The sequence below is a fragment of the Semicossyphus pulcher genome, unplaced genomic scaffold (genome assembly GCF_022749685.1).
Source record: "Semicossyphus pulcher isolate SPU_LCO1_2020_fin unplaced genomic scaffold, fSemPul1.0.p SCAF_14, whole genome shotgun sequence".
NCBI classification, from domain to species: domain Eukaryota; kingdom Metazoa; phylum Chordata; class Actinopteri; order Labriformes; family Labridae; genus Semicossyphus; species Semicossyphus pulcher.
The window spans coordinates 17,334,720-17,343,983 of record NW_027211648.1 but is presented as its reverse complement, the minus strand read 5'-3'; the positions used below and the strand labels follow the sequence as shown (position 1 = coordinate 17,343,983).

Below are 9,264 nucleotides of genomic sequence, written 5' to 3'. Positions count from 1 at the left end.
ACCAATAATAGCATCGACACACGAGGGGAAGGGGAGCAAGGTACTCTGCTATTGCGAGCTGTGGTTTAACATTTAAAAACATGGTATGTAACCTCTGAATGTGCTACACTTACTTCACGGCTGCCCTTTTAGCTGTTGTCCGTTTAATTGTCCCATTTTTGCTTATCATTGATTAGGCGTTGAAGCTGACTTGCCACCATGATAAGTTAGCTAACGTTAGCCTAGCATTTAAAGGAAACAAGATTGATAGGCTGCTGAAAGGAGTATTCATGTTAAATATATTATTTTATTTATCAATCTAAAGATCTTGAGATTTATGAAACTCAGACGGCAGTTGTCTCCCTAAAAGGTGTGACTGAATTTAGCCTAAGTTAGGTTTGTTCAGTTAAGCTTATCAATTAATTGTTTGATTTGTGTAGCTATATACGTCCACTTCATAAATTAAGAGAAGCCTCAATAATGAAATTGAGGTTCAGTTATGTTTTTCTACGATGTTAAGCTGTGAGAGACTGTTGTTTTATTTTGTTTAATCAACAGAGGCCATGTATTGTGAGGTAGATCCAAACATAGTTTAAAAAATGTCAACACTTAAAACTGTAGATACTGTTGGTTGTTTTATCTTTTTTGTAACCTGTGTCTGTGTGTTTTAACTTCACCAATCTAGGCGAAAGCAAAAACAAAGAAGTTTGCTGCAATGAAGAGAATGATTAATCTGAAAGATAACAGAATGTGAGTAAAAATAAAATCGTGTTTTTTTAGCCTAAGTCACCATTTGTTTATCAAAATGATTCATAAAATACTTCAAATTAATGACTCCAGCCTATTTTCACATACTAAATCAACAAAACAAAGCCTGTAACAGTTATGTGGGGCACTATAACTTGCTTGTTTTGCAGAAAGGAGAAGGATCGTGCTAAAGCAAAAGAGAAAAAGAAGAAAGATCCCTCAGCGCTTAAGGAGAGAGAAGTGTAAGTTGGACTCACGAAATGCTTGTATTGGATTATAATTTGCAGTGGATGATGGGTCCATAACCTGATCTCTTGTAACTGTTTGTGCAGGCCAAAGCACCCTTCATGTCTGTTCTTCCAGTACAACACGCAGCTTGGTCCACCGTACCACATTCTAGTCGACACCAATTTCATCAACTTCTCCATCAAAGCCAAACTGGACATCGTTCAGTCTATGATGGATTGCCTGTATGCAAAATGTAAGTAATATGTCCAAGTGGTACTTAGGATAACAACATTTTTCCTATCTATTTGTTACAGATAACAATTCAGAATGTAATATTGATAACCTAGAAGTTTCTTTTTCCTGCAATTAAATCCAAACCAGGTATCCCACATATCACAGACTGTGTGATGGCTGAGATTGAAAAGCTTGGAATGAAGTACAGAGTTGCACTCAGGTACAAGCTGCTGAATATTAAATGGCACTGGGGGTATGAACCCATTCTGTTTATATGCAACATATTTATAATGACATTTTTTGTTGTTTTGTTTTTGCAGGATAGCAAAGGATCCGAGGTTTGAGCGGCTGCCGTGCACACACAAGGGAACATATGCCGATGACTGTTTAGTCCAAAGAGTAACACAGGTAACATGCTTTAGTGTACAGTCCTAGCTATACACACATGAAATACAAAGTCAGTGTTCACTTCATTATGAACGATACAATATTTTAAGTAATACACATTTTATAACGGCAGCATTTTGACAGGAAAAGCACTGGTTTAATTAATAACATCTAAAACAACTGCATTGCATTAGCTGAGATAGTTCCAGGCTCCTGTATTGTGCTTTTTCTGTTATGACAAGTTATGAAAATTACTTAAGTGTACAGTGTTAGAATTCATGTAAAAATAGAACTCAAAGAATAATGACTGATTTTGATGAAAACTATAAAGTGATAATGAATTAAATTTTTAAAAATACAACAAGCTATATACAAGAGTTGGTTAGCTAAACCAAAGGGATTGTTAAAAATATTTGGTACAGTAGCAACAAAATTTGACTCTCAAAGTAGAATAACTTTAGCTGTCAAATTGGTTACAGGCTTGGAAGAAACAAAGTGAAAGATTCCACAGAAAGTGCGACATCCTAATTAATCTAGAAGTAAAAGGACCAACATGCATAACAGTAACCCACCAGTAAGCTACTGAGAATGTTGCATTCTCGACATGTTAGCTTTAGACAGCTAATAGCTAGCTTGGTGTGCAATAAACTCTATAATTAACAAATCACAAAGCAGAATTTACTAAACAGCTGTAAAAATGGTGGCACCTGGATAGTAGATAAATTATTCTTATATTTGTTATATTTATGTGGTCCGAGTTTTGACAAAAGCTGTTACAAGATCATTTATACTTCTATAGAACATTGCCAGTTGTCGTTGCTACTAGCAACAGAACACTTATGAACTGCTGGTGCCAAAATACTAATTGAATCATAGTGGGTTAATGTGACTTGTATCACTTTTACTGTTTGCAATTATAGGAAGATATCAATTACATATCTATATATTTCCACAGCACAAGTGTTACATCCTGGCTACTGTGGACAGAGATCTAAAGAGAAGAGTCAGGAAGATCCCTGGAGTCCCCATCATGTACATCTCAAACCACAGGTAACCTTTTTCTAAATTTAGCTTTAGATATGGGGAAGTTATTGTGTGTTTTTTTTACATAAAATGTGGGAATAATTTTGAACTTAGTTCCAGCTTCATTATACGTCAACTCTATTGAGTTTTTTTCTTCTTTATTTGTCATACAGGTACAATATTGAACGGATGCCTGATGACTATGGTGCTCCAAGGTTTTAATATTTCCACAACTGGGCCCGAGCTGTAAATAGACTGAAGTTTCCTGATGAAAATTACTTGTCTTTTATATATATATCAAAGATGTTGTGGGTTTGATGATGTGGTGAGGATGGGATGTGTTTGATCACACTGCAAATTACTTTTCTTCTTTTTCTTATGAAACATTTTGTCACAGGAATAAATAAATTGTTGAGAAGCATATTCTGTTCAGTCTCCAGTTTTTCCAACACCCAAAATGTATCGTGCTATAAGAGCAAATATGCCATGAAAAGTTAGCTTAGAGCAATCCTGTTCTGATGCCTTTTAATGTAATAACATTGAACACACTTTTTTTTGGCTTGTTTACTTTTTTCCCTCAAGGTTATTAAATGAAAAAGTATCCTAGTGAACAGGGTCCATGTAAACATTAGATGTAAATGCTGCCAATTAATCACTAAGTCTACTTGGACATGGCCAGAGAAATATAATAAATATAATATGAAACAACAATTGTCATTCTTTGGCAAAAATTTTGAATATCTCTTTTTATTACCTTTTATAGTGTTAATTTTTATTTAAAGAAATATTACAAATAAATGTACTTCACTTCAGCCTCCCACTATAGCACTAAACGATTCTTGTTCGATTAGTAAAGTGAAACATGAATAAAAAATTAGGCGTTTTTGGACCGTTAGTCAAAATGATTTGAGAACGAATCGATAAGGAGCGGATGGGCACCTGAAGGCAGCATTTGTCACTGCTGAGATCATCCGCTAAGTAGAACGCATGCGCAGTGGAAGGAAATCTGGGAGTGTCTGCGCGGCTCGTTGGACGTGAATCTCACCCGCAGTAACTGAACCCCGGAGCATCTGCATGAACAATGAACCAGCTGACTTGGGAGGAGATGATTTGAAACGGACATGAACGGGACGTTTGAGGAGTGTCGAGGTGATAGGAATCTACACCAGCAGTGATTTATACGGGATTTCGGTGGTGTGAATGACCTCTAACGGTACAGGGAATTAGTAATTTGTAATACTTTGTTGTCTGGAGCGTCAATCCTCTTACATAGAGAAAGCGTTAAATCGGCGGACTTGTTTATGTGGTTTTTAAATAACTTTCACTGTAACCGTCATTAAAATTAGCAACATTTCTGAAGGCTTATTCATCCTAGTGTCTTCATTCATTTGTACACGCGAATATTTGGTTATTGTAGTCTGCTAGATTTAACCAAAGTGCTCACTAGTTAAAGCAAAGTCATTATTTATTTTAAACAGATGATTTTTTTGTATTTGTGCAATAAATAGGACACCACCAGCTGCTTAAATACAAAGGTGAGTCTGAATTACAGCAGATCACCTTTACATTGAACACACCACAGCACTGACTTTTGTTTTGGAGACATTGGCAGCACATTAAGCTGCTTGGTGTCATGAGGTGGCCATCTGTTATGGGATCCTGCTTAAACCTGCGAGCAGATTAACCAGTGAGACGTCCAAGGCATCATCAGGCAGGACGTTTGTGTGCCTGGACTCTGTGTTGGCTTCCTGCTGGAGGAAGAGGAGGAGGAGGAGAGATGCTGAGGGCCACTGTTGGCTGTGTGCAGGAGAGAGATGAGGAGCAGGAAGATGAAGGTGAAGAAGAGTTGAGGGATGGAGGAGTGCCTTTCTATGTCAACAAAGGAGGCCTCCCGGTGGATGAGGAGACTTGGGAGAGGATGTGGCGCCATGTGGCTCGAATACACCCCGGTGGAGAAGGTTTGGGGAAGGAGATCCGGGGTGCCACTGACCTGCCCAAGGTAAAAGTGCAGGATATTAAGCTGTGAAGCTGATTTTTACACTAAGCATTAGAACCTTACACAATGAAGAAACAATTTACACCCATGTGTTGTGGGAAAGTGATGTTACAGTGTTACTATGCAGTCTCACATGACTGATAGAAAGCCACATGCCTCTAAATCAAATGTAAATTATTATTTTTCTCTTTCACAGCAGTGAAATACAATGCTATTTGGCCATGTTATTTTGTATTATTTGCATGCTATGGGTCTTCAGAAGAATGGTACTTTTCATTCATTTCACATGAGAGCGGTTAAAGTGTAGCTAAGATACGCTTTCCACTCTGAATAACACAACACTACATTCTCCAGCAGCAATGAATCTTGGGATTGTTTAATGGTAACGCAGCTGTTTGGATGCTCTGTCCTGCAGATTCCAATACCGAGTGTGCCTACTTACCAACCTACCACCACTGTCCCACAGCGACTGGAAGCCATACAGAAATACATCAGGGAATTGCAGTATCCTTTGACAAAGTTGGTACAAATGGCTGGTTTGTACAACAATGAAGGGCTTCTTGATAATACGTCATTTCAAGATCTATTTTACACACTAATCCCACTCAAATGGATGAAAACAAAATGAAAAAGAATAATGCTTAGAACATCCTTTTATTAATCCTACTGACCCACTGTTTTGGCACACTTTGATAAATATGGGCCAAACAAGAGAAAGTAGGCCACTGTCTCCATATTCTATATTAAGCTTGATTTCCAGTCAGAGCAGAAATTCATCCATAATTAACCAACAACCTATGAATATCACAAAGCACTCAAAGTGAATGCGTCTTCTCCCTGACTTTTCTCTCAAAGGCGCGTCACGTTGCTCTCTCATGTTGTGACCTTAACTCTAACTCCTGCAGGTACAATCACACAGGGACGCAGTTTTTTGAAATCAAGAAGAGCCGGCCTCTTACTGCGTGAGCATGTTTTTCTCTTTTATGCAAAACTCATCATCACTGTTAGACTTTTATGTCACAGGATGTCTGTTGATTTCTAATGGTTTAGCCTGTTTTGCTAATGTGTGGTGCGTGTGGAGCAGATGTCTCTCTGCTTTAGCTAGGGGCTTTGTTAGAATAAACTCAGGCAGCAGAGGCCTGGATGCAGTTATCCTGACCTCGCTCTATTAGATTAAGTAGCATTATTTTTCCTGGCTCATGGAAAATGTTTTTGTTTGACTGCATAAAATCAATAACAGCATGTTTGTGTAGGCGGTAAAAGTGTTACTCTCTTTCTGTGCAGGTTGATGGACATTGCAAAAGAGATGACACGGGAGGCTCTGCCAATCAAATGCCTGGAGGCGGTGATCCTGGGGATGTATCTTTACAGCAGCAGATCATGTTGCATTAGCTTTTTATGCTATGATATCTTTATATTGTATTGTGTTTCGTGGCATTGACTGTAAAGACTGACAGCTTGTTTTATATGTGTTTACTTATCAATTAGAGGACAATGTTCTTTTTTTCCCAAACTTTGTAGTCAAGGCTGTCCATTTCCTTGACCCACCTTTCTCACAGTTACCTCACAAACAACATGCCCGGTGTGGAGCGCTTCCCCCTCAGCTTTCAGTCTCACTTCTCAGGGAACCACTTCCACCACATCGTGCTGGGAGTCCACAGCGGGGGACGCTTCGGCGCGCTGGGCATCAGCCGCAGGGAGGACCTCATGTTCAAGCCCCTGGAGTTTAAGACACTGATGGACTTGGTGCAAGAGTTCGAAGGAGCCTACAGGGGCTACTGGCACACGCTGCGCAAGGTCAGGATCGGCCAGTACGTGTCCCACGACCCTCACAGCGTGGAGCAGATCGAGTGGAAACACTCCGTACTGGACGTGGACAAGCTGACCAAGGAGGAGCTGCGGAAGGAGCTGGAGAGACACACTCGAGACATGAGGCTGAAGGTACAACTTCACTTGATTTACTCTCACTCTTTTGTGTAACCTTTAGAAGCTGGTGGAGCTCGTGCAGGATCAGAGACAATGATGAGAAGTGTAATTTGTCCTCACCAGAGCAGCGGCCCTTCCTCACTCCTTATTAGATTTCTTTTGACGTGCCGTCTCTTCATGCACAGTGACTCTGAGTTGACCCGTGTTTGAGGAGCGATTCTTCTCAAACGACGCTCTCTCATCACCTCTCATGCTATTATAATGAAGGCGGCCTTGGCGCTGAGCTCTGTGTGTAATAAAACTAATGTGATGGCTTCACTCTGCTGCGCTGCTGTGCTTCATGCATGGCTGAGTCAGTCCATCAATAGATGATCTTTTACAGCGAGTGCTTTAAAAAAAAATATGCACAGTAGGGACGTAGAGTCTCATCCGTAAGTGAGATTTTTGTGTGAACTGTTTTGCAGATAGGAAAGCCTGCACCGCCCTCTCCCACCAAAGACAGGAGGAACAGCATGGGTTCACCCCTACGAGGACAGAGCAGCCCCATCCGCAGGATCAGCCGCGTAGAGAGACGGTATGATTAATCATGTGCTGAAGATAATTCTGTATTTCACTAAAAATACTAACATTACAGACACTGTGGTCGACTGTTTTTAGTAAGTGGGAATTTTTTTTGTTCGACAGACGTCTCATGACCTGAAGTAGTTTATGAAATAGTCATCTTTTCCTCCTCATCATCTCACATGTTTTTTGTGTTTTGCTGCAGCCCCTCCGGAGAGAAGAAGGTTCTGGAGCAAAAATCGGCCACAGACATAAACGGATACCAGATTCGAGTCTGAAGAAGAACTCTGGTGTTGCTTATAAAGTAACAAGGTACCAAACATGTGTTTAATGGAGCCATAAATTACTCTTCGGCTCTAATCTCTGTACAAACTGGCCTGTTCACGGGATGTAATGTTGAAAAGGTCACCAGCAAGTTTCCCTCCTGAAACAAATGCCTCATTGAGCGTCCCTATGTCCATGTACAGTCGGAGGCTTTCTGGAGCGCGTACTGTTGATGGTAATTGGTGCTGGCTACGTTCCCAAACTATAAAATAAAGGGGGGCCAAAAGAAGTGCAGAACTTTGTTACATTTTTAGATCAGTTTTTCCAACTCCACACGAAAAATAGGACCCCTCCCCGACGCTGGGAACCACTCAGTGTAAATGTGCTACTTGACATATCATAGGTTTCTGTGGTGGTGTTACGTTCAACAAAAGCTCTTAACGCTCGTCTGCAATCGGTATCGTCGTACTGTAAGTGTGCAAATACATGTAATGTCATTTTAAATCCACTTAGGCTCTGCTGGGCAGCGACTGCTTTGTAGTGACTAGTTTGCAAACCACGACCCTCGTGCCTTGTTTGAAACTTCAAAGAGACTTTTTTATCTTAAACCCTTTACTGTCATTGCTTAACGTTAAAAAAATGAAGCAGTGTAATTAATCTCTGCACTTCCAAAATAATGAAAATGAATTACACACACTTTTTTTTACATTTAATATCCAGATGCTAGCATGTTAGCACGCTAATACGGTTCCAAAACACAACTTATTAAAGCGTATTAAAGCGTATGACGGCATCTGTTGAGTGATAATATCAGACACTACAATTATTAAGGTGGTTTGTGGCAATCCAGCTGACTGAGCTCATCTGCATTAAACAAACATGTAGTGAGAGGTCAGTGAGTATGTACTGTATGACTGCTTTATGTGAACTTTTATTTGTAGCAACTTTATCCAATACTTCACTCGCCTGAAGTGGTATCCAAGCAACCGACTTCCATTTAAGGTGTAAAGAAGTTTCTTTGCAGCACTTTTATCTGCAATTTGTATTTTTTTTGTGGATAATTCTGTCATTTTATACGACCTCCAGTGTTGGTGATCACCCGTTAGACCACTTAATATTTACCAAACACTGTTTTTAATATGTTGCCACAGAGAACACGTTCATGTGCACAGTACTGTAGGTGTCCACTTTCATTTCAGTTGTTTTGTACCAAAAGACTGTTGAGTTACCGGATCACAATAAAGGCTCACTATGATTGTGACATGATTCGGCTTCTTATTCAATTTTCTGATATTAGGGTCTTTTAGGGACATTTGTTGCTCTGAATATAATTACTGTGACATTATTTACGCAGCCTTAAATCAAAGAAGTTCAGTGTTTACACAGCGGTTTGCTGTAATTAGCTGTCAGGAGGGGAATGGCGCCAGTTTTCTGTCTACCAATAGTTCAAACTGAGCACAGGGTGTCCTCAGCTGAAGGGCAGCTTCTGGCACCAAGGCAAATGATGATGTCTTTAACACTCCCTGTTAGGTTTACACAAAGGAAACTTCACACAAACAAGTCCATTTAAGGGGAGCATGAGTCTTTGTGTGCAGCAGCAGAGTTTATTTTAACCAACAGTCAGACCGAATCATCCAGAATATCTTTGAAACCTCGCAGCATCTGAAGTGGAAAAACTACAATGGCTTCTGCCGTTACTTTTATGTTTAGGTGCCAATGTTAGCTGCAGTCATATAAATAGAAGCTGGCAGCATGTGTGCTGTTCTCATGATCAGGGATCCTGCAGTTAAATGGATAACCATCAATGGACGGATGCTCCGGTAATCAGCTTAATGGTGGTTGCATTCAATGACACCGTCAGCAAGGAACCACTTTCATACGTAGGTCAATAATGTACCTCTGAACGGGCACGCATGTGA

The 9,264-nt window shown here is 40.0% G+C and overlaps 2 protein-coding genes across 2 annotated transcripts; both read left to right on the top strand.

The window, feature by feature from the left end:
- Positions 1–2: 2 nt before the first annotated feature.
- fcf1 (FCF1 rRNA-processing protein) lies at positions 3–3,019 on the top strand. The gene is made up of 8 exons (XM_069661778.1): positions 3–83; positions 665–729; positions 897–968; positions 1,059–1,207; positions 1,336–1,408; positions 1,509–1,596; positions 2,531–2,625; positions 2,772–3,019. The coding sequence occupies exons 1-8, from the start codon at positions 81–83 to the stop codon at positions 2,818–2,820; spliced, it is 594 nt and encodes a 197-aa protein (XP_069517879.1). The 5' UTR covers positions 3–80; the 3' UTR covers positions 2,821–3,019.
- A 1,107-nt stretch (positions 3,020–4,126) lies between these two features.
- Positions 4,127–8,585, top strand: vash1 (vasohibin 1). Its single transcript, XM_069661990.1, has 7 exons — positions 4,127–4,597; positions 5,010–5,098; positions 5,500–5,556; positions 5,879–5,953; positions 6,154–6,535; positions 6,985–7,094; positions 7,287–8,585. Exons 1-7 carry the CDS (start codon positions 4,376–4,378, stop codon positions 7,357–7,359), a joined length of 1,008 nt encoding a protein of 335 aa, XP_069518091.1. The 5' UTR covers positions 4,127–4,375; the 3' UTR covers positions 7,360–8,585.
- The last annotated feature ends 679 nt before the right edge of the window (positions 8,586–9,264 follow it).

What these genes read in the sequence shown, in the direction of transcription:
- fcf1 (XM_069661778.1), top strand. An exon ending in AATCTGAAAGATAACAGAAT is followed by an intron (nt 730 to 896) that starts GTGAGTAAAAAT and finishes CTTGTTTTGCAG; the next exon opens with AAAGGAGAAGGATCGTGCTA. An exon ending in AAGTACAGAGTTGCACTCAG is followed by an intron (nt 1,409 to 1,508) that starts GTACAAGCTGCT and finishes TTGTTTTTGCAG; the next exon opens with GATAGCAAAGGATCCGAGGT.
- vash1 (XM_069661990.1), top strand. Translation starts at nt 4,376, where the DNA reads ATGCTGAGGGCCACTGTTGGCTGTGTGCAGGAGAGAGATGAGGAGCAG. An exon ending in GTGCCACTGACCTGCCCAAG is followed by an intron (nt 4,598 to 5,009) that starts GTAAAAGTGCAG and finishes TCTGTCCTGCAG; the next exon opens with ATTCCAATACCGAGTGTGCC. An exon ending in AAATACATCAGGGAATTGCA is followed by an intron (nt 5,099 to 5,499) that starts GTATCCTTTGAC and finishes TAACTCCTGCAG; the next exon opens with GTACAATCACACAGGGACGC.